This window comes from Rhyacophila brunnea, unplaced genomic scaffold (assembly GCF_057557595.1).
Source record: "Rhyacophila brunnea isolate RB1 unplaced genomic scaffold, BYU_Rbru_1.0 scaffold_18, whole genome shotgun sequence".
Classification (NCBI taxonomy): Eukaryota; Metazoa; Arthropoda; class Insecta; order Trichoptera; family Rhyacophilidae; genus Rhyacophila; species Rhyacophila brunnea.
The window spans coordinates 636,626-662,582 of record NW_028232837.1 but is presented as its reverse complement, the minus strand read 5'-3'; the positions used below and the strand labels follow the sequence as shown (position 1 = coordinate 662,582).

The window sequence follows — 25,957 nt, the reverse complement described above, 5'->3', positions numbered from 1 at the left end:
TTCTATAAAAATTGCTTTGTGTGTAAAATCGATTTTGTCAGACCATATTGGCAACACCTGCGGTACGTAAGAAAAACGAACGTGCCATTATCAAATAAAATATGTCGTAAAGGTCTCCAATGGCGAACAGTTTTGATGCGAGACGTCTTCAACATGTCTGACAAAAGATAGTATTTAACGAGTTCGACCAGCTTTCGTTCTCCGAATGTCAGATATGCGCGAGTGGAAATAGCATTTTATAAATTTATCCGACTCCGAATGCGGATCAGGTGAGTCTAATCTAAAATAACTAACAAAAAAGGTCTTCTCAAGTTTCTCGCTCATCGTCAATATTACGCTTACATGGCCGTGTCGTCCGAACGATTTGTTTATTGATCGAATCCGAAGACGGGCCAGAATTTCTCCTCGCGAGGGTCCGTCTCGCCTTCGCGGACGACCGTCGACCTTATCTACGGACCTATACTCACGTATTATGTTGTCTTTGACAGATCGATAAGGAAGCAGCGCACTCTCAGAGGGAGAGGATCCCGTCCGAGTCGGCCGCTGCGTCTCTCCATCGCTCTTCCGCGGTCGTCGAGAGGAGAACGCGCGTCCCGAGGGGCGGCGCCGCCGCACCCCCGAGCGGGAGGGCGCGATGCTCGCGCGAGCCTCCGGGAAGTCGACCCCCGCGGCCCTGCCGCGCGCCCGCCGGTCCGCCCCCTGACCTGGGAGGGACGGACGGAGACGCGAGAGATGCGCGGATTCAGCGGAACCCGAAGAAACTGAGACAAGATCGGACGCAGACTCCGCCATGGATCAGTGCCCCGTTTGCACTCTGTATCTGCGAGAGGGAATGTCCCTCAGCGCCCATCTGGACACCCACCCCAAGGACCAGGTGATCAGGGCACTGTGCTCCATAACCAAGGGGAGCCGTCGCGGTACACCCTACGACAGCGGCCGCTCGGAGGCGTCCTTCCGGAGTAGGTCGCGGACGCCCGCTCACGACTCTCGCCGTCGTCGTTCCGCGCGCGCTTCTCCCGCCCCCTCCGGCTCCTACCGCTCCCTCGAGTCGGCCGATGGGTCGCCCGAGGCACGCTTCGACGGCGACGGTTTCGGTCTCCCCCGCCGGACCCTCGAGCCCGCCAGGGTCGTCTCCACCCCCTCGCTGCACGCCGACTCCAGCTATTCCGATAGCCCCGGGACCGGGGGAGCGCTCCCGGAACCCCTCGAGCGTGCCTATCTCGTATCGAGGAGCTCCGCTGACGCGTCTGTCTCAGTCGGGGGCTTCGGCCGACCCGATTATCTCTTCCGTAATGAGAGGGGCGGGAGCGATAGCACCGAGAATGTTCCGCCAGCTTTTGCTCTGCCGCGGCCTTCGCCGAGCGCCTCCGTCAAGACCCCTGCGACCAAGGAGGTGGACGCCCCGCCCGCTCTACGTTATGTCACCCCCGTTCATTTTGTGCTGCCCGCCTCGCCATCGTTCGTCCGGGGCCCCGTTGACAACATCGTGGTGGCGGTGCCCCCAGGTGACGCACCGCGCCCGAATGCGGGGTCTCCTGCAGGGGCTTTCCCCCAGTTCGCGGTTTCCTTTCGGCGTCCTGGCCCTGCTGTCGCTCCTGTGTCTCAGATTGTCTACCGGGAGTCCGCTTACGCAGACGGAAAGCGATTCCTGTCCGCCGTGCCGGCCATCGGCCCGGACCTCCGCGATAACGGCCCTCTTTACCGGAACCTGATGGTGTTCAACCCCTTCTCAGGGTCTTCCTGCCTCTATCCACAGCAGGCTCCCGCTCCGGACGGCCGTGGACGACTCGACCCCGCGTTCCTCGATGCGTCCCTACCAGGCCCTCTTGCCGAACCCGTTGGGAGCGTCGGGGATGTTCTGGCTGATGATAAGAGTTTTTCGAGTGACAACATCAAACCGCCAGATGGCGAGGAGATCCCGCCGGCCGAAGATGTCCCAGCGCCAGGCGTCTTCGGCAGCTGGGGGGATGGTGTTGACTTTGGAGATGCCTCTGTGAAAAACTTAGGAGTGAAAATTTTGAGTAATGTGAAAGTGGAACTGCCTGTGCAAAGCGGTAGCCTCCGCAGGGAAACAGAGTCCGGTTGTGGCCGGGGGGAGGGCGGCGAGGTGGACGCCGATGACGCCGCGCCGCCCGACCCCTTCGATCGCGAGATTTGCGACTCATATGACCGCAGCCGGTTTTACCGTCGGGATGACTTCCTCTTGGACAGCGGCCGACGTACCGGGGAGGCGGATACGCCAGCTACCAATGCTTTCTCCGTCATCAAGAACGTCGGAAACCCCGGCATGGGCAAGGACGGGGGCAGTGCGCCGCCGGTGGATGAACCCCGCCCCCTGCCCGACCTCACTTGCAATGAGAAGCCGTCCGTGTCGCCGTGCAGTGACCTCACTAACGACTCCGCGGAGGCGGTGTATGAGCGGCCTCTGGGCCGTCCACTCGGTCGTCCCGGCCCAGCCTGCTCGCGGTACACTGCCTCTCCGGCAGGTGTCCGAATCTCCACCAGAAAGCACACATTTGCAAAGAGGCCCAAAAAAATATTGCGCATTAAAAATAAAAGGGACACCAGGAAAGCAACAACTGGACCGCCGGATCCGGACGGGGGTACATCCGGCGGGGAGGGACCATCTGAAGGCTTCTTTAAGATCGAAAAAATTAGAAAGAACTCGGTCACGGCGGAATCTCCTTCAAGGGCCTGCTTGGATTTGTTTGCCGACCCCCCTGGAGAAGCTTCCCTGAATTTTGTCATTGGAAAACGTGAGCCTTCGGAAGATGATGAGTCTGGACGTCTATCAAGGCTCGATACCTGTTACAATTCAACCATTACCGACATCCCAGATGACCTGCCTGACCGGGAGGCGACGCGGCCCGTCAACGTGATCGCTTTCGGGAACATGACGGCTTCCGAGGTGGATGCGGGCGGCTCTGCCGACGCAACCCCGGAGCTGGGCAGCTTCGAAGCGAAGCGTGATGACCCGTACGCTGAGTTCTTTTCGGCCGCCCGGGAATCGTTTGATGGCGGTGTCCGAAAGATTGAAGTTTGCATCGTGGAGGAAGAAGTGACCAAGGACGGCGAGTATGCTTGGGATGACACGCCGCAGAAGGATGAGTTTGCCTTTGCCGACTTCATGCGCGATGACTACGGGCGCGGGTGCTGCCGCCCAGATGGAGCCGGGGCTGGAGAGCTGGGTGGCCCGGAAGGGCAGCGTGTGGCTGGACACTTCTCTGCAGATGACGTGTGTGGCGATGACGGTGACTACGTGGAGCTTCTCTGCCCGCAGGACGCTTTCCTGGAGCGGGATCATAAGGGCTCATTTTTGGAAGTTCGGGGGGCAGACGGAGGGGAAGGGGCCGCGCTCAATATCCGCACCGATGAAAGGATGCCGCCGCGGGGAGAACTCTCCGAGCAGGACAGCAGTGGAGACGTAGACGCTCCTTGGGCAGGGGTAATTATACCTTTCATATTGCTTTACTTAATTTAAAATGACGCTCTTTTCATTGATAATACCGCTCTCATGAAATTCAGTCTTTGGGATGAGCTGTCACTGAGCCTGTGCATCACGTGACAAGGGCCATCGACTTAATCTCATGGAGCAAGTTAAAATAAATATAAGTATAAGTATTGCAAGTAAATATTGCAAAAAGGCTAGAAATTACCTAAATGTCATAAATAGTGTAGCAAGTATATTTTTTTTTTTTTGAATTATTAATAACCATGTCCTTGCTTTTTCGTACAAGGTAGTTGTTAGTAATTTTGAACAATCACAAACACCGAGGCTTTGAAAAAAACAAATAAATTTTTGTGTCCTCACCGGGATCGAACCCAGAACTCTCAGGTGGAAGGCCAGAGCCTTACGCACTGCACCACGAGAGCCGCCGTAGCAAGTATATTAAGAAAAGTCCTTAGCAGTAAATCTTTCTAGTGAAATAAATAATAATTAAAATAAATATAAACTACATCATCGTTGGGAGATTACCCAAATTAGGGTATGGTCCTGTCCAGGGTCGACGTGTTCGGTGGAGCGTCGAGCGGCGTGCGCAACTCAAACATATAACCGTGTGTGAAAATGTTTGTAGACAATGTTGTTTCTTGGTTATACGTTTGAGTTGCACACGCCGCTTAACGCTCTGCCGAACGTGTCCACCCTGGTCGGCGCTTAATAGTTTTGGTATTGCGACCCAAGACGATATGAATTAAATAGCACATACTAACAAAAACTAGAGTTATTTTAATAAGATAAAATAATATAGTATTGCAAAATACAACATTAGATCTTGTTAAAAAGTTTTTTTAAGTTTTTTTGGCTTCATTACTTAATTTTTCACAACATAGCACACACTGGTTTCTCTATTTTACCGAAATTCACTAAAGTAACATTTTTGTAATGTCAACAACATCCAATTTATTATATTATTTCGATGATTTAGTGCAAAGATATTGTATGTCCGGTTTTGTATGTTTTGAGAAAATCGAATTTTTGGATTTGACATGCATGACAAATGGAAATAATGTATGTATTTGAAAGATACAAATCTTCTCGAATATCCTATTTGGACGTACAATATTAATATATAGCATAATGATACAATGCAGACGAACATTTTGTGTATGTTAACTCAATTTCGACAAAAACTGGACATAATAATCTTTGCACTAAGCCAGTGGTCGGCAAACTGTGGCTCGCGAGCCACATGTGGCTCTTTGGCCCCTTGGGTGTGGTTCTGCCACAAATGATCACGTACGGGCTAAAATAGTGAAAGATAGAACAGTCAAAATGTCTTCGAATATAACCAACCAGCAAGTCGAAGATCTTAAATTGGTTTGAGCTTTATCAATAGCAGTTAACGAGTCTTGTGACATAAATGATACAGCACAATTTTCACGTTTTGTACGATTTATTTCATCTACAGGTCCTAAAGAAGAACTATTGCCACTCAAATTAAAAGGATTATTGCCACTCAAATGTCAAACACGTGGAGATGATATTGCAAATGCTGTTATTGAGTGTATGGAAAAACATCATATTCCACTCGATAAAATTGTGTCAATTTCAACAGACGGCGCGTTAAGTATGACCGGCGTAAGAAAAGGGGTTGTTGCTATTTTGAAAGAAAAAAAATCACGAGATACTTGCTTACCATTGCATCATTCGACAAGAAGAGCTTTGTGCGCAGACATTTGCAAAGTTATGGAATTGGTGATTAAGATTATCAACTCTATTATAGATAAAGCTTATGGATAAAGAATTGTGGAGCTCTAAATTTGAAAATCTCTGTGCTGATATGGACATATTGGAGAAAAACAAATGTGAACATGTTTCACAGCACAAGTTTAGTAGTCTGCTTTGAAAGACCTGGAGAAGGAAGACATGATGATTTTTAATAACTGGAATATTCCTGACTCAAATGATCTGTTGAAAAAACTACGTTTGCTGTTCTTTCCCTTTCCGGTTCTAGATATTAACGCGAACAATCTTATTTAAGCATGAACCTTATCAAGAGTAAATTGAGAAGTCATCTTATTGATGAGAACCTGGAATCGTGCCTAAAATTATTAAAAACATCAACATACAAACCTGACTTACCCAAACTTTTCAAGGAGATCCTTGCATCTCACATTGCTCACATTAAGTGTTTGTCAGCCATTGTTATGGTTGTCAATAAATAAGATATGATATCACGTTAACAGTGTAGGTACCTACATTTATAGTAAGTTTAAGAAATTTTGCTCTCAATCGAAATCTCAATCGTTGTACTGTTGATATTTGGCTCTGTTGACTAATGAGTTTGCCGACCACTGCACTAAGCCAATGTTTGTTGTAAGGCTGTATTACGTTTGATAATGATAATCTAAGACCTAAAGCAGTACATATTAGTAAAAAAGTGATTGATGTGGAAAAAATGATGAATAAAGTCTTCGAAAATCGTTTTGTTAAAAGAGCGATTTTGTCAAAATCATAAATTACGACAAAACTGAATTAGGAAACAAATTTTTAAAATTAACCAAAATCCGATTTTTAAGTTCGAACCCTTATTTCAATTTCAATACATGACTTGAGTTTAAATTAGCAGTTTAATTTATTTCCGAATATTTTTCAGATGTACCACGACGTCGTCGGGGGCTCCACATCCTACGACTTGATAGCGCGGGAGACTTGGCCCTCTGACGGTTCAGATATAGACATGCCCGTATCTCCCCCCAAACATACGTTGTAAGTATACTGTACATTTTCGCCCCTCTTAGAATGTGGCAAGGCAAAATTTATATTATCTAAAAACGCTGTGGATCTCGTCCAGTATAATGTCTTAGTCAGACAGGTAGAACCGTTATGTTCGGTTAGGTAGAACCTTTATCGCAAGGTATAAAATACATCCGTGGAAAACCAGAAAGACAAATTCACAATCATGAATCTCATTGAGAACGGCCATATAATACATATATATCCAATTCATCTTATTCTGGTCGATAAGGGTCATCATCATCTTAGAGGCCATCCATGGACAGAACCGTATGTGGTTTTGTACCGTGTACCATATTTGAGTTATGATTTCTGTTCATGGAAAATATTTTCACTTTTATATATAAAATATTTCACAGTATTACTTATAATTGTCTGAACATAACCGTTTATATAATGTACATATTATTATACATACATACATACCTAGTGAAGCTGTATTTCCATGAACAGAAATCATAGGTTTGGAATGACACAAGGTTTAAAACCACGTTTGGTTTGTTAACCTCACGCAACGAGTTGAGGTACATTTATATAAATACATTGCAAAAAAGTTCACGTATTACATAATATGTGATTATGTAATGTATTTTGCTGACTAACTGGGATTTAATGCTTTTTATTTTTGTTCAACAGTGAGACAGAAGACATCCCGATAGTCGTGGGGGTGAAGCCCCCTGACAAAAACTACAAATGCGCCACATGCGGCAAGAGTTTCAACTGCCCCAAGGAGAGGAGAGTCCACCGCACTAAAGAACACCCCGTCGCTCTCCTCCCTGGAGACCCGGCCGACGTCAAGAAGACCGTCAGAAAGAAACGGCCGCCTTCTCTGAAGACCAATATCAAGATAAAGAGCGAGAAGGTTGTCAAAAATGAAGGTCTCTCTTCCCTGTCCAATTCCAAGATGGATCTGACGGATGACGGTGTGATGAATCTGAAACTTGTGGATGGAGTGCTGTCACCCGAGGTGGAGGGCGTGGACGTTGACAGCAAACCCAAGCTGGAGCTGGTCAAAGACGAGTCAAAAAAGAAGAAGCGCGACTACACATGTGTCACTTGCAAAGTGGAGTTCTTTACTGACCTCTCTTACCATGAGCATCTCAAGATTCACCCGCTCGAGTGCCTCACCTGCGGCAAATTCTTCAACCGTCGGGCCAACCTGCAGCTTCACATCAAGAGACATTTAGGAATCAAAAATTTCAAGTCAGACATACTTTTTTTATAATAATTATATAATCGTATGGTGAATCTTGATCTATCAATCCTCAATCAATCATTTCCAGTTAATGTCGCTCATTTTATTAGATTCATAATTTTTGCAAAAAATGATCTTTTCGTTCCTCTAAGGCGCTTTGTACGTATAAAATCGTTTCATCTGCAGTCCTAAATCAAATCTTGTAGGAATGATGTAACTTTCGCCCTCAAACACAGCTCCGACAGTGATGCAACGCCACCTCTCAAAATGGATAAACGTCATTGTCATTGTACATCTGAAAAAGAAACTGAATTGTATTGGTCAAATCAGTCAGAAATATGCAAAAATATGCGAAGGCATTTCATTATGATCACTGCCATTAATTGTCATTTTTGCTCTCTCATGATTTGACACTGATGTGCCCTCCGCAATTGTGCGGCGATCACGTGTACTACTGTACTTGCGTGAAAGGCAACTCATGCGCTGTAAGACTTTTTGAACCACACAAGCGACATTCATGCTGTGTACTTCGAAATATGTTGCATGTGACATCGGGCGTCAGCCGGCTCGCACATCTAAACTCGACTCGTCTGCAACATGTCGAATACGTTGATGTGATGTAATTGTTATTCACAAAACGCATGTTAGCTTATGGACCTTCGCACACTGCTGGAATGAAACATTTTAGTTAGAAAAATACAGCTGGTGTCGCTAGCAACAAATTGCATGCGACTCAGCCTGCAGTCGCTCGCCGTCAGTGTTGCAGTTACGCCTGCGCAAACCACTACGAGTCGGCCATTTTAATTCAAACGTCACCGGTTACCGTATCTCCTACAAATATACAATATTTACTTTGTCCAAGAGATTGAAATATAATTATTATATGTGCATATATGATTAAACAAGGAGAGACCGCTTCAGAAGATTTCTGCGCTCAATAATCAAAATCACTTTGGAGTCTGTATTATTGAATATACATAATTTTAAAACATCTCATGCATATACACACTAGAAAAAATCGTTTTGTAGAAAGAAAAAAAATATATATACGACGCCCAACGGAACTTGAACCGGTATCTGCTGGATTCGCGCCAGTATGTTTTACCAATTAAACTTGTATTATTGTTTGGCATTTCATTTTTTTGATGACTTGATGTATCGAGCGGTTGCAATCGTCACTTTCGCTAGGCTCGTTTGTGCGCGGCCAGTTATGCAACATGAATGCGACATTATTACTAGGTTTGATTTATGGCTATGTCGCAGACAAGGCGAGTTTAAATGTGCGAGCCGTGTGCAGAGGTACATTTATTGTTTTATGAATGCAAACAAAATCATGACAAATTCAAAGTGTTGAAGTTGAGACGAGTTTGTATGTGCGACTCGGTTAAGTATCATTCTCCCACATGAAAAAGTACTGTACATATAATGTGAGAAAGGTACAGCTAATTAAATTTCCAAGTTACGGTTCAGTAATTTTTTAATAGGAATCGTGAGGAGTGGGGTGCAATCGAATTGAACAGTAATGTACTGCCTTTATCCCGCATTCGCTGTTTGGTTTATCTGGACACTTCAAACACGATAGATCGAGAATCCACTGTATTTCTTTCAGTAATAAATTATACATTGAATTCAAATATGTAGCATACATAATTTTATATGATGTGTCGGTTACATTTTAGAGCCAGCCTGTAGCTAATACATACGTTTATGTAATAATTAATGATACAATTTCTCAATATGTTAAATACTTCTTCTAGTCAATTATACCAAATAATAAACAACGCTCGCATTGTTTTTTTGGATTTATACACTTATTCACTGTCTCTGGTCGTCGAAATATTTGATGATATTTCAACAATTTTTTAGACCTAAATATCTGTAATAGGTATATAGGATATCTAAAGAGACAACATGATGCTTGTAACGGGTGTGTTTTTACATATTGTACTACTTATCTAAAGCCGGGTACTCATTAGTGAGCCGTAACTGTGACCGTTGCAGATACTGTAACCAACTCTGGATGTGGACGCGACATCAATGATTTCCATGTAACCGATGGCGAGTTGCCGTATCCCCAGTGTTCATTCCGAGCTGAATCGTGTCAGACGAATTGATAGCTAGTGCAGCGCATATTGTCTTTTGGGTCCCATAGCATTCTATTATTTTTGTAAACATCAATTAAAAGTAGGCATTTCTCGTAATCCCAGTCAGCAGCCATGTTCATGTAAAAAGATGTACAACAACACTATCGAAGTATTTTCACTGTTCACGGTGAGCAACGGGTATCACATTCAACATTGCGAACTTATCATTTGGCGTCCATACTAGTTACTGTATTTGCAACGGTCACAGTTACGGCTCGCTAATGAGTACCCCGCTTAAGAAGTGAACAAATCTAAAATATACTTACATACTATATTATTGTATGGTACATAATAAATGTAATGCTACAGTTGCAGAAAGAAGAATTTTACATTCAGGTTTTACCTTAATAGATGCATATACATGTATAAATAGGTTTTATTTTTATTGGTTTTGAATCGATTATATTTTATTAGCAAACAAAAATGATGAAACATCTATACGTGATGGTGGATTTTGAGGTTTAGGTCCAGTGCTAAAAATGTCTGTCCACCTGAGGTCATGAGATTGATTCAAAATGTTATTATTCGATGTAAAAAAGTTTCAAAGCACATGGAATGTTTAATCTGAAAACAGAAAAATAACCCTCTGATGCTCTCGAGGCTGTAGATCTGTATTTATTTTTAAATGAACACCTCTAGCGCTTGCGGGATAAACTGTCCGCTGACCCAGTAACTCAATTTGCACTAAATTATATTGAAAAACGATAAAACTCAAATTCTGTCTTATTTTTTACATTGTAACAGTAACAGTCTAGTTTTAACATTCATAAATGTTTGTATGGCAGGTGCGAGGTGTGCGACAAGCGGTTTATAACGAAGCAGAAGATGTCTGAGCACCACAACATCCACGTGATGTGCGCGCCCATAAAGTGCAACCTCTGCGACGAGACTTTCCGCCGCCACTCCAACATGGTGCAGCACCGCAATCGCCACCACCTTCGTCTCAAGCGCCGCCCCCGCGACCATGTCTGCCACTGCGGCGAGGTCTTCCACTCCAAGAAGAAGCTGCTCTGGCACAAGGAGGTGCATGAGGACCGGCCGAAGGCGTGCCCGCACTGCAGCGAACGTTTCGTGCACGCCGCTTCTCTCACGCGTCACATGCGACGCGCCCACAACAACTCGTACGTGCCGGACGAGCGACGCCATCGCGAGAACGTGCAATGTCCCGTTTGCGCCAACGTCTACCTCAAGTCCTCTATGGACATGCATCTGCGCACGCACACGGGCGCTAAGCCTTTCTCCTGCGTCATCTGCTCCAAAGGCTTTTCCACCAAATGGAATCTGAAACTGCACCGTTGGACGCACGCCAACCGCTCTAGTAAGCCTTTCAAGTGCGCGCTCTGCAAGGGCGCATTCATACGCCGCGCCGATTATGTCTCCCACATGAATGCCCACCGCTCCGTGCGCCCCTACACCTGCAACCACTGTGGTTGCCGCTTCATCCGCAAATACAACTGTCAGCGTCATGTGCGCGAGCACGAAACCGCCAAGCGTCATGCCTGTCCCGTGCTCGACTGCGGCAAGACCTTCCACCGTGGTTACTACCTCTCCGAGCACATGCGGGTGCACTCAGGAGCGCGCCCGTTCTCCTGCAATATATGCGGGAAAGCCTCCTCCACCAAATCCAACCACAACAAGCACCTCAAGATCCACCACGCCAAGGAGCCCGTGGCGCGCGAAGATTAATCTCCGAAAGTAAAGTGCGCGCGTGATCATGAACATGCTATTTCTCCGCACCCCAGATATATTGACTGCGTATTTTTATCCATCGTTCGCCGTGTACATTTTTTTAACATTCTTTTGGCGTTTTAACTTGTGAATCGATCGGTCAGTTTAGTCTAATGAATACCATTATTTTGTATTAAAGTAGGTACGTGTAACTATATTGTTAATGTTATGGTAGGGAACATTTTCTATTTGTATATTTTGACTGCCGAGTGTAGTGTTATTATTCGTTATACGGCTTCGATATCACCAGTACTGTTTTCCACATCTTCGTGATCCTTCTTAGTAGAATGCAACGGTAATGACAACTCTCATTACAAACCGTCAAGAAACGGATTGTTGGAAGTGAAATATTTTGTATATTATCAGAGGTTTCCGTTTGAAATCTCCTTTTCTTTCAGTCATTTTGAATGTGTAATTTTCTTGCAAAAACTATTACAATCTTTTCAATTCTACTAGAAAAAGCATTGTAATTTTTTTTCAAATTATGTATGCCTGAGAAATTGGTCAATTAAGGTATCGAGAAGAACACGGATCCAAGTACATTACGGGTTGATTAAATTTAATTGACTTTAAAGTGAAAAACAATATCTATATTCAAAAAAGTTTACTATGTATGTATATATTGTATTAAGAAAAAATATTGCTTTTCCTTTAGGGATACGAGTCATGTTATAAACATTCAAATTATTTGTTCATGTGAATGTTCAGAGTAAAATGAAACGTATAGATTCACTTGTTTAAATTTGAATTTGGCTATGAGCATTTTTTTATTAAGACTGCTCACAGAGCAAGTTGTACATGTGAATTGTTGTTTTCACGAATAAATTATGTAACGGTGGTTAATCAAGTTTTTATATACATGTCACTCGTACCCGTACCCTTGGATCCTCGGCTTCTCGATTACTTTATAAAAATGCATGTATTATCAAATTCCCGGCAGGGCAATTTGAATGATTTATAAATTATGCCAATGATTATTTATTAACTGAAAAAATTCATAGTAAACATTTTCTTGTTTCATACATTTTTCTTTGCATCGGTTCAACCGAGTATTGTGGAATCAACCAACATTTAATAGCACCTGTGAGTCAAATTCATCAACACTTAACTTACTATTTCCGCTTATGAACCTTACAAACCGCGTATGCCACACAGTCGTCATTTGATACGTACGACGTCTTTGCCCTGCAGAATAAATTCGATATTCAATTTTAAACATGCTGATGCCCAGCCTGCTGTTTGAATTTTGAAACAACTGGGGTTTTGTTATATTTGAACATGAAATTTAAATTAACTATCACAAAATTCATTCAATAGACTCAACCATTGGAATGCTCTTTTGCTTGATGTACGAGGGTGGGTCAATAATTCCTTAGAAAAAAGCATTAAAACAGTTTTTATTTTTGTATTTTTTTTTTATTTCTCAACATAATCTCCTTGGAGCTCAATACACTTGGTTAGACGTTTCTCAATTTTTGTTAAACCGTCAGAAAAATAAGTTTTCGGAAGGTCATCAAAATAAGCATTTGTCCGATCGATGACTTCTTCATTTGAAAAAAAACGTTGTCCACTTAGCCATTTTTTTAAGTTTGGGAAAAGGAAAAAGTCACTGGGGGCTAAATCTGGCGAATACGGTGGGTGGTCGGCCAATTCGAACTTCAATTCTTCAATTTTAGCCATTGATCGTAAACATGTGTGAAGACGGGCATTGTCCTGATGAAAGAGGATTTTTTTCCTGTTTAAATGAGGCCGTTTTTCTTCAATTTTGTTTTTTAGCTGGTCCAATAAAGATGCATAATAATCCCCTGTTATTGTTTTTCCTTTTTCCAAATAGTCAACGAAAATAATTCCACGTGCATCCCAAAATACAGTAGCCATAACCTTACCAGCTGATTTTACGGTTTTCGCCTTCTTTGGACATGGTTCGCCTTTCGCAATCCACTGCTTTGACTGTTCTTTCGTCTCGGGAGTATAGTGGTGTATCCATGTTTCATCTACAGTCACAAAGCGACGAAAAAATTCATCCGGATTGCGTTGCATGAGCGACAACAGGGCTTTAGAGGCCACCACCCTATTGCGTTTATTGTCGACTGTGAGCAAACGCGGCACCCATCTTGCAGAAATTTTTTTCATGCCCAATTTGTCATGTAAAATAGAAATGACGCTTCTTTTTGAGATCCCTGTAACCTCAATTATCTCACTCAACTTTAATCTTCGGTCACTTAACACCATATCGTGGATTTTATTGATCATTTCTGGTGTAGTCACCTCTACAGGACGTCCTGAGCGTGGTTCATCCTTTGTTGATGTACGACCACGTTTAAATTCATTTAACCAGTTATAAATAGTTGCAAGTGAAGGAGCAGTTGTGCCGTGAACTAAATCCAACTCATTTTCTATTTCCTTTGCTGTTAACCCTTTTATATTAAAATGTTTAATAACAGCTCTAAACTCAATTTTCTCCATTTTTTGTAAACAAGCAATTTTTTTTTTTAAATGTACGAGAAACACACAACAACCCGACCAATCTGATTGAAACTTCGCAGCATACTGAATCGGTAGTGCCGCTGCATGAAAACAAACCGCTTACAGTACTAGTCGCGCCACCTGTCGGCTTTTCTAAGGACTTATTGACCCACCCTCGTATTTTAAATATTTTCTGAAAATTTGATTGAAATACATCGGTTGGTTCAAAAGTTATATAAATTTAAATTTAGCCAGGAAATGAAAATATAAATAATATTAAATTCTACAGGTTTTTTAAAAAAGGTTTTGTCAATAGCTATTTCGGTTGTAACACTATTATCAAGACTATTCAGATAGGCCGTTTGCCTTTGCTTAAATACTATACGTGTAGATAGAGACAATACATTTTTTTATTCGTTCCAACAATATGACTGTGTAACATCAATACTTTGAAAACCCTAAGTGGGTTTTTAATGGATATCAAAATTTACGAAGTTTATCGAAAGTACAATGTTTGAGTGCTTTGGTTATTTTTTGACATTATTAATCAATTAAAATATTAGTATAATTGTGTTAATCATGTGCTTAAATTATATTTAATAGTGGCGACGAATGCATTACCAAATTTATGTGATTACTTTTGAATAATTCACGATTAATTTCCAACTGTTTGAGTAAATTTAATTTTAGACCTTTGTTACAATATATATGCATACATTCTGGAGTTATGTTATTACTGATGCTATGCGAATTTGATATCAAATGTTTAGCGAACTGAGAATCTGTTTTACTGAAGTAGCTATTTAATTAGTTACAACCGAAATAGCTATCGACAAAACCTTTTTTAAAAAAACTGTAGAATTTAATATTATTTATATTTTCATTTCTTGTAAAATGGAATTCTACCAAGTAAATGCTAACTCGATTAATTGAATTTTTTTGATTTTTATCAAACAGTGTCAATATTAGACGTATATAATTACTTTGTGTAATTTTAAGCAGTAGATGAAGTGTTCAAGGTGCTATCGAACGCTGGCTGAAACTTCTATAAACTTAATATTCTTACCTAAGAAACTAAGTTTAAAAAAAATCCAAATTATTCATTTAAAATTAATCCATGTATCCGTCTGATGTGATCTATGGTCTTTTCTGACCGAATGAATGACAAAGTGTATTAAATTAAGTTTAAATGTGTAAACAATTTTCCTGTCACTATTCTATGCTAATGAATAATCATATTAATGGTTATGTAATCGTTTCATTTAAATTTTTTTTAAATAAGATTACGCAAAAATGGCAAATTAGTGTTAAATTACTGTTATCCTATTACGTGTACAAAATGTGATTATATTTTTCCAAACTTTATAATATTATATGTCATATAACTACTCATTGATAGGTTGGAATCGGGGGTTGTAAATTATTACGTATGTCGGATGTTTTCATGGACAGAGCTTCGGTAACACTATCGATTAGCATCGGAACGGACTTGCTAAGTGCAATCCTAAATGGTACCATTTAGATGTCAACTAATAATACTACTCAATTTACCCCAGCAGACTCGATGACTCCCTGCGACTGCTTGGCTCCATTGTGAAGTGTCTTTTTTTAAACTTTTCATCTAGTCGTGAGTGAAATAGCAATATTTTCATTATATATATATATTCAGCTTGACAATCGGTGTGAAAGATGGCTTCGAAGACGTTAGGTTCTGCCCTGACAATGCTGTCATGATGACATTGCTTTTATAGTGTCATCAGACTTATTCATTATTTTAACGGACAATAATAAATGTTAGTTAATACAATCAGCAACTCGTTACTTGACCAAAGTAAACTACAATAGTTTTTCCAATATTTGAAGTAAGCAAATATGATGGACGACTGTTTAGTGTAGACACTACGCGAGTGGAGAACCACAAGGTTCTAAGTGTTGGTCCTTGACGAAACAAAAGTAACAATGTGGCGGCTTAGAATACTACTTCATTGTTGAGTTTGTTTTTTCAAGGACGAACACTTAGAACCTTGTAGTATTAGGCTTGCGACTAAGCTGACCGATAGATATTTGTTGATTTACTTATAATTTTTAACACTAGCAATTCAATGTGTGCTAAGAATCAATCAGTGTCGAGACAAGCTAATTGTCACGTGAGTCATCGTGTAATATGTTTGCTGGTGTAATTAGAGCATAAAGGTATTGGACCCAATACTAAGTTGACAGAGTTATTCATTATGGTGGCATATAATTAAGTTGAAACAATAATTCGCTACATATATAATTATCTGGCGCTAAAGATGGTTCAGGTCTGTGTAAACATTGACCGTTGCACACTATCTCTAACGTGGGGGCCCGAGTGACGCTGTGGATAGCTCTGGATTTCTCTTACCTTAAGGATCCATGTTTCATACACATACGTGAGCACCGGTAGCATACATTGGTTGAACACTTTACGCTTAAGATACGATGGGAGGTCATTTTTGAAAATACTATTCATGGATTGTAATTACATAAGCAATATTGCATCGCTTTCTATAATTCGGCGCCCCTCTGACTATGTCTAGCTTTCTGTCAAAATTATGGAACTCCACGCTAACGCAGTATGTTTATAAGGCAATACAGTAAAATACTGTTAATTTGAAATCGACGTGACCGAAAATTATATTATGAAATACAAAAATGAAAAAAAATCAGTAAAAAAAGGTTTTTGTATCAGTTTTCTGTTACTGTTTCCGATACGATTTATTTCAGATTAATATCTGTGGTGACCATTATGGTCCATTTATCGAAATTAGTGATAATCACTAAATATATTTTATGAATTTCAGCAAATATTTCGATTTACAGTGAATTTCGAATTATCTGTGTTCGTATTAACGGGGTTTCAAAGCCAATTATCTCCGACGTCCATGTAATATTTAAAAAAAAACCTTAAAATATATCCATTGTTTAATAGGATTGTCACTTTATCATTAAATGGCGCCAGGTCGGATTTTACTTATGTCATCGTTGGGGCTTTTCAATAATGTTACCGTCGTTAAAAAATAGAATTAAAGCAATATAAAAATAAAATGGTGGCCCTTAAAGAGAAGAACATTCATTATAAATAAGGTGTGTTTAGGTAACCGTACTAATAAAGATTATTATTCTAAGTTTGCATTTATTACTGGTATTAGAAATGATCGAGCGATATCGATCGACACGATCGAAAGACACCAAAACATTTTAATACATCGGATAGTTTGTTTTAGTGCAGGAATTTTAATGCAGTGCAACAGTGAAGTCATTTTGTTATCGTTCTGCGGTACGACACATTTAAATAGTTAGTCTTAACACTTAATGTAACATTTTAACTAACTAACATTTTATTGAAGAATATTGTTTACGATGTGAGTACGTATTAGAATTTAGCGGTCCGTATGACTGTACTGCCACTATTTAATTGATACAAAAGTCTCTTATGCGTGATATAATAATATATCGACAGTAAAGAATAATTAATGAATATTTAACACATCACTAAGAAGACCACAGAAATAATGTTAATTTATTATAATAACGTGCAAACTACGCACATGTAAAACTCGGCCGTATGTTTTATTGTTTTTCACGTGTGCAGTCAGTACGCATAAGCGGAAATAAGTCAAATTAAAAATGTACACATTGGACATTCCTGCGTTGACCGCAGAAGCAAAAATGGGACATTCGTTTTATTTTTAAATATTTAAGTAACTGTTGGTCGCTTTGATGTATTTTTTAATGCATGATTTATCGGTTTTGGTTCATATAAATCGTTTCAATTTGAAGAATGCTATTGTTACATTATACATTTTAATCCATGGCCATGGTAACATACTATAATTATATTTGGTACTTGTTCAGTAGCCCGACCAAAGAATTTGTAATGTAGGTAGAAGGTGCCTTATATGGTATTTCTATTATGACATTTGCAATTATTTTCCAAGTGCATGAAGCATAGTTAAGTCAGTAAACTCCACAGATATTAACATTGCTCAGTTGTCATTTTGATTTTCTGACACACAATGGCTGCCATTTTTTATGTTCATTGTGATTACTTACTCGACTGCAGTTATAAATGGTTTTACACAAATTTTACAGGATTTTTCAACTAAATACCGAAGGTGTGTTATTATTTGCTCATTGTGGCGGATTGTCTTTTTACACGCCATGCAAATTGGCAAATAAATGTCATAGTAGAAGTGTGAAGTTCTCTTCGAATGAGCTTGTAATGCGAAGTCACTTGTAGCTAATTTCAAATGTGGACCTTTTTTTGCATCAATTTCTTAAGGCTTAATCTCTATAGAAGGAGGTTTTCAATATCTTTGAGCCCAAAGCATTTTAACAGCTATAAAAATACTTGTTACGGACTCGATCTCTAAAGTGAATCGCCGCATACAATAAGTCAACATTACCCATCATCTTTCACTTTGAATTGTCTGAACCATAAAATATTAATACTATCGACTGAAGGTACTTGATGGAATTTGAATTTAAATTCTAATGGATTTAAGTTTTGTACTATTCCATTTGAGTCGTTTTTTGCGACCTGGATTTTGCTTTTCAGCATCTTCAGGCACTGTGTACACTCACCAAAAGGCAAATACACACTGACAACGAATACTATTAACTCTAACTTATATAACAAATCAATACAATAAAGTAGATAAAAACTTTATCACCTACCTATTAAGTCAAGGATCACAATACAAAAATATAACAAATTATGAATAGTTTAAGTGTTTGTAAAAAACTATATATCACTAATAATACAATCAATAGGCGTATACATTGTCAAAACCCCAATAATAGATCATTAAATAATAATCAATAAATAATACTACATTCAAGAGGTGTAAATACGTCAATACTGGAAATTTAATGGAGTTAACTAATGAGGTATATCTATGAGTTAATATTATTCATTGTCAGTGCCTGAAGATGCCGAAAGGTGAAACCCGGGTAGCGAAAAACGACTGAAATGGAATAGTACAAAACTTAAATCCATTAGAATTTGAACTATAAAAAATCATTTATTTTGAAACTTAAAAATAAACCAAAACCTAACCTAGGTTATAGTGGGTTGTGGTCATTATGCGACGATGACCCTTATATTATTACAGTTATTCACTTTTTATTACATCGGGCTATTTAACATGTACCTTATATTTTCATATTTTTAAAAAGGCTTGGACACAAAACAATTATTTATTTACATTTCTGTGTCTTGTCTTGTCATAGCATTTCTCAGCAGTTGCAACTAATAAAATAAAGAACCGTGCTTTGTACACAATCTAAAATTTTCATCATATTATTGAATTTTATTTAATACATTTTGGGATATTGTATTTTGGATGTTCAACGAGATGTCTAGAAGTCACGTTGAATGACGCAGTCAAATTTAATATATTGTTATTGGGATGAATTTAAAATTACTCCATAGGCAGGTTTTATGACGTTAAATTTAATGCATGTATGCTTTAAAAGCGATTAGTTCTTGTCAAGCAGATTTCTCATGAGTAAAATAGCGCATTGCTACAGGAAAAATTTACATTGTAATTCATTTTGTGTTCATGATTCCTCCTGTGGAGGTTTTTTTAAAATGATTTTTTACTGATTTTCATCATCACAAGATTCTGGACGACAGTATTATGTATGGGTAATTGGAACTATTTTTTTTTTAAATTCAATATATTGTCACCTTACTATTAAAACCTTGTAAGTCCGTTTGAGAAGAATGTTGAGGGGAATGAAAAAACCTAAAAAAACCAAAATTTAAAACACCTCTAATCGATGAATCTGCTAACACTGGTTGTGAAATACGAGGTTTTAATTCCATGTTTGAAACCACGAAAGGTCTTGATAGTGAGGTGGCGATATCCACTAAATGTATGCAAACATTTCCTGTGTGTAGTTAACCGATTGCATAAAATTAAAAAAACATGTCACATTATACTTTTACTTAATTAATAAAGAAAATGTGAAGAAATATGCTATAAGTATGTACGAGAAGTCAAATCAGTATGGCACATTCAGTTTTTTTTTTATCTCAAACATTTTTCAAGAAGAGTAAAAAAAAAACAATAAAATCTGAACTTGTTATAAACTTGCTAGCCATAAATTGGTTTTAAATTTGAAAATTTGAATGTTCTTTTTGTCAGATTCTTTTTTATGGCTAATGAATACGGGTGATGATGAAATAATAATTGGTAATTTCAAATTAATATTGTTGAATTAAAACGATCTCAGAGAAATAATTTGAACTATAATTTCTGTATGATAAAATATTCTGTGTACCTGGTAAGATTTAAAGGAGGGGGTTTTGTGTTACTGTCTGTAAATTATTAGTATTGTTTTTTAAACCCTTTCTATTTTCTGTTTGTAGAACAAATTATTATCCTTGTAAATAAACTGTATATTATGATTATTATTTAATTATTGAAGATTTCGAAATTATTTTTATTTAATATTGTCAAAGACTTTGGTTGCACTACGGTAAGAATAGCTTCGGGTGAAGTACGGTAAAGTTCATTAGTTCATATTATTACCGTTTAGGTTACTTTTAAAATTTTCATTTGACTTATATATTTATAATAGGAAATATATTTGTCATTAAATTTTACCATGTGAACTTCGATGGCATTATAAATGTGAATATTTTAAATAATAAAAAAAGTATATTTATATCTAAAATATATTATTATCAGGTTAGTGTAATAATCAGATTTTAGATATATGGCGGCGCGACTGACAATTGTAAGTTTTTAGGTATTAAAATGAACAGAGTGAGTGATCTAATGGTAGTTAGCGCCCAAAAAGTGAAAATGTTGAATAATTTTGCAAGGTTTTTTGAGAAGTAATTAAGTTCATTGACTGTCACTCGTCGACCTTTTACCCTATGGCACTGTTCAATTACCAATATCTACAACACTATGCATCACCACAAATTACATTATTAATCTTCATACGAAGAAGGTAAATTAATAGTCCAATCCTAAGATCATATGGACCTCCACAGAGTGGAGGTTATATAAAAAGATTTTTGTTTTTACGAGAAACGGATATTAGCCATTTGCTCAACCTATTAGGTCCAAACACACATTGAAAAGCAACATGTGGGCATCTTTTTATTACCATGGCAATACTGTATGAGAGCAGGTGCTAAATTATCCTTCACTGCTAGAATAGGACCAGTTTTGTCTATCGAGCAAACATTTTCAACTAGGCACTGACTGAATATGTTGAAAAAGTATACTTGACAGATAAAACCACAACAGAAGATTCTTGGAGAGAAAAACTAGAAAATTTGTTATTATAATGAACTTCCAACAAGGATGAGGAATATGTATAATATATCGTTGGGCGTATTGGCTTCTAACACTATACATAATTATTATTATCATTGCTTCTGGTGAATTGACTGTACAGAGGTTTGGGAAATTATGAAAGACTAGCTCTAACTGAGGATATGTTGCCTATGATAAATAAATGACATTCGATAGAATAGTGACACCCATGACCCCCACATTCTGAATCAGGCCCCCAGGCTGGGATCTTTGGTGGGCCCCCCTACCTATCGCTAAGTATAAAGGCAGTATGACGCTCTACAGTAGCGTTTTATAAACGGTGTACGGCGTGTACGCGGTAAAAATTAATGTGTATATTTTGTATATTTTAATACATCCATTAGAATTATGGTATAGTAAAGCAAATTAGTGATGTGTGGGTCACAGTCATGCCCGGTTTCAGCAAGAATTTGCATTAGCTTGTGTTTGTTTGTAATCAATAAAGTGAAGGCATTATGAATTTTTTTTTTAAAATATAAATGTCGGCCAGGTATTTTAAGGACCCACGATATTATACAAAATATTTAAACTAACAAAGGCTGAGAATCTGCCATAAAATAGCAAAGCTAGCGAATTGATACATGTGTGTGGGCTTTTTTATATGATACATGTTTTGTTTACTTAAGCAAAACAAGTACCCGTAATCTTGTGAATAAAAACAATTTTATATGAATACATAATGTGAAAACTTTACGGAGATGGGCGGCAGCTTGGAGAACTAGAACCCCTCCTCTCGCGTTTCAGTATTCATTCCCCTCACCTTGAACGCATTTGACGTTGTGCGCGGTATCAGTCATTTAGACATGTTAATAATGGCAAAAGTTTTGAAAAGTGACAGCAGGAAGTTTATAAGCCATCTTATCTCCTACTGTGAAGAAAAACGACAAAATAACCTCATTCGGCTCTTCAACAACGTTATCGAAAGAGTTGCCGCGATGATGGCTACAAAACACACTTAAAATTTTAATGTTGCCATGTAAAATTTATCCTAAGTAATTGGGAAAGAATGTATACCATTATTTGAAATTTGCGAAATTATATATTTATTTAAGGAAGTGGGAAATAATATCTTCTAATCCTGGCAATACTCACAATACTTCGAAATCGAAAACCATAGATAAGATCAACACGAGTGCCGCCGCCAGGTCTCACGTTAAAGTTTTCGCACTATACCGAGTGGTATAACGTTTTGAAATAATTGTCCAAAGATCAAAGATATTGGTGGTTGTATGGTTGTGTGTAATTGAACAGTGCTGAATTGTATTGGGGAAACGCATCAACCCGGTAAATAAAAGAAGACCTCATTATCTATTAAGGCAAAAATCCTTTTTGCAGTTATTTTACTTTTACAAACGATGTGCAGTACAACGGGGTTGTACAACAATATCATAAAACTGTGCAATAGTCCCTTAGTAATTTTATAATTATTATTAAGATAAATAAAACGATTTTTCTTTTTTGAAATGTTTTTTTTAAATCTGATGAAACCCATTGTATATTATTCTTACTAACTTCATCGAAGATACAATGCTGTTCTATCGATATCATCGCCATGTCACAATCAACACTGAAAAAAGAATTTACAGTACCGGAAGCCTTAACTTTAAAGAGTGGGCCAATGTAAGGTTAAACCGACAAAATACCCCGTTTACGCGTGCATGGATTTACTGCTGACAGTAAGTATTATCACGACCATAACAAGAAAATGTACGTGTAAACATGTATTGTCCTACAGTTGCAAGATTACATGCATGAATTAAAAAAGTTCGAATTCATGCAACAGTTGGGATTTTTTCGATCTGCACCTGCACAGTAGAACGATAGTGACGAACCTGCCGGCATACACCGCGTAGACACTCATTTTGAGGTTAACAGATTTTTACAACCTGTCAAACAGTACTATAAAATGATAACATTCATTGTTACGATAGTTTAAAATACACACTATTCTTGCCAGTAAATCCATGCACGTGTACAGGCCTTATAATAAAATAACATGCTTCTCTATCACACTATGAGAAGCCGCACCAAAATTGTATATTGATAGACTGGAATAATTCTACAGTGGCACCGTGGGTACCGTAAAAACCATTCACAGTTGTGTTGGTTTTGTTTGCTAGCGTTGAAATAGGCATTGCAGTAAACAACACAAAATAATAGTTTTGCGATTGGCCCATGGTACCAATGTAGAATGATCTCACTATACATACAAATTTGATACAGTCAACGGTTTTGTCTACTTTGGGACTCTTTCATGAACTGACAAAATGATATAGAGGAAATTGATTGAAGAGAAAAAATGCTAATCCAGCCTTATAAGACATATTATGTCTCACCAAACTAAAAGCATGCTTTACAAGACATTTATACAGCCTGTGCTCACCTACACTTTGGAAACATGGTCCTTCAATTTGTAAAACGCACAAGCCCAAAGCCATCCATAGTTAGGCCGCGGCATTAAAGTGTGAGTTCCGGGTTACATGTAAATTGTACATAATATGCATTTCACCGAATCACATTTGTACCGGAAACAGGGGGCCGCATAACATTGATTAAAAAAATTACGGTTTCGTGAATAATTTCACGAGCACCTACTTGCTAACCTATTTTTCATTCATTCAGAATTCTTTTTAAATATATATGACAAGATTGTATTTCCAATTTACTTGCTTATTTTCTTTTATCTTTAAGTGTTTTATTTAGACATGAATTTGGTCTCAATGCTATATGACCAACTGTTTTCAATACAAACAGCGCACAGCAGTGTTGCCATCTTTTTCTATGTTGATTACAGTACAAAAGGGTAAAAATTATAGTATTTTTTAAAAAAATTAGTACAAGAACATTTTTTGTCTCGAACCCTTCAAAATTATAGTATTTTTGGCATATTTGCGTAAAATTATAGTATTTTACATTTTTCGCGGATTTGAAATTATAGTATTGTACTATAATTATAGTACGGTTGCCAACACTGGCGCACAGTGAACCATGAGATGGCGAACTGCATAAAACATTCCAAGTTTTAGTCAGAATATTGCTTAACTTCGAATGTGTGTGACGTAAAATTTTAAGCTAAATTAAAGCTTTAAAGTTGTCTACAAAAATGTTGGATTTTTTAATGAATAAGACCATCGACCATGGGTTTTCAGGAAGGTTAAAAATATTGTCAGTATTTTGTTGATGCTCCCAACATCGAAAAAAGACAAACCTTGATTTATTAATAATTTTTTCTCTGGCAGTCTAGGGAAACAGGTTTTTTGTGTTTTTCAATCTTATTTCCTGATTATCGTCGAGGGATGATGTGTAATTTGTAACAAAAGGACTGGTCTATTTTCAGTGTCGGTGAGTTTCCACGACATTGGTTGAATATCCGCAACTTCAAACAATGATTCTAATACTTTGAAATATCAAAGTAGTTCATAACATGGTAATAAGAACATATAAGAAGAGAGAAAGAAGTTAATTTTTGTAACCCAAGCTGTGTTCATATTTATTTATTTTTAAACTATTTGTAATTCGAATTTTAAGTGATATTTCAAATTACGAATTATTAGTGTTTCATGGGTCCAGAGTGCTGCGATGTGTTCTGGATTGAATTAATCATAAGAAGGGGTTGCATTCGAGGCAGTGAGTATAATACCTGTCATTGAATACAGTAGACGGACAAAATAAAAAAATCACACAAACATTTTCAACGTTTTAATGTCAGAATTAAAATTAAAAATTCCATACATAAAACACATTTCCATTTAACAATTTTCATAAGTAAACTGCTTTCGAGCTTCATAATACTACCACCAACACCAACACACTCAAATATATATATTTTAAACATGTATATTATGTTATTTTTCATTATCAACCCTGGATTACCAGACCTCAGAATTATTTTTAGTATAGGTGAAGTTTTTTTTTCATCATTAATACCTCGACTTTTATTATCTAATTTGTAATTTGTGGCATCTGTAGATCAAGTGACATTTTATGAAACCATGATAATTGGCTTTTAAGTTTCATCTTTTAGAATGGCAATTATTGTTGAAGTAATAACTCAACAATAGCCAATTGACAGTACAAAAGTGGCGATTATCAGTTTCTACATAATATTACTATAAAACATCTACTGGAAAAACAGCTGTAGTACATAGCTAAAGTACATAGTATACAATGTAATATGTAAAAAGTATTGATTCAAAATGCTTGGCATTTTACCATATAAATGGATGTATAACATCATATCTTATTTATTCGTAACATGTAGCCAAAGGTGATGATGGTTCATTCAAACTTGTTAGAATGAAAATAGATGTTCAAAACTGTTCAAATTTTCATTATTTAATTAAACAAATATCTATCAATCATAGCCATAGTATATTTTCTTTGGTGTCGTTTGATCTACAGATGCATATTGCGGTTCATTTGACTCAGATATTTCACTTTATTATTATGTAGGTATCCATGATCAGCAAAATAATATTTGTGTATTGTTTCATTGTATACATTACAATATCTATCTGAATTCATTGAAACATTGTTTGAAATCATGATAAGACACTGGTTTCGGTGTTAAGTCTTGAATATACTTAACTGAAGCCGCGCCAATTAATACATGTTAGTTCCCCTTCATTATTTCGAAGAGCTGGCTTGCTAATATCAGAGATCAACAGTTAACATATAATATATACACATATTTTAGCTAAAAATGGTAACCAGGGTTAATAGCGATGAAATAGATTTTTTTGCTATTATTTTTGACATTTAAGGGATATGTTTTTGATACATACATTGAAAGCAACATTATTTCAATATTACAATAATTGTTAAA

The 25,957-nt window shown here is 38.1% G+C and overlaps 1 protein-coding gene and 1 long non-coding RNA gene across 2 annotated transcripts; both read left to right on the top strand.

Moving 5' to 3' along the window:
- The first annotated feature begins 122 nt into the window (after positions 1-122).
- On the top strand, positions 123-863 carry LOC147073076 (uncharacterized). The gene is made up of 2 exons (XR_015070453.1): positions 123-269; positions 489-863. It is a non-coding gene; the product is annotated as an uncharacterized LOC147073076 (long non-coding RNA).
- On the top strand, positions 720-22,587 carry LOC147073075 (uncharacterized). The gene is made up of 4 exons (XM_085945215.1): positions 720-3,445; positions 6,099-6,211; positions 6,875-7,441; positions 10,363-22,587. Exons 1-4 carry the CDS (start codon positions 791-793, stop codon positions 11,261-11,263), a joined length of 4,236 nt encoding a protein of 1,411 aa, XP_085801341.1. The 5' UTR covers positions 720-790; the 3' UTR covers positions 11,264-22,587.
- The last annotated feature ends 3,370 nt before the right edge of the window (positions 22,588-25,957 follow it).

Bases quoted from the DNA above. Each gene is read 5' to 3' on its own strand.
- LOC147073075 (XM_085945215.1), top strand. From the start codon at position 791: ATGGATCAGTGCCCCGTTTGCACTCTGTATCTGCGAGAGGGAATGTCC. The intron at 6,212-6,874 runs GTAAGTATACTG...TTTGTTCAACAG, and splicing joins TCTCCCCCCAAACATACGTT to TGAGACAGAAGACATCCCGA. The intron at 7,442-10,362 runs GTCAGACATACT...TTTGTATGGCAG, and splicing joins TTAGGAATCAAAAATTTCAA to GTGCGAGGTGTGCGACAAGC.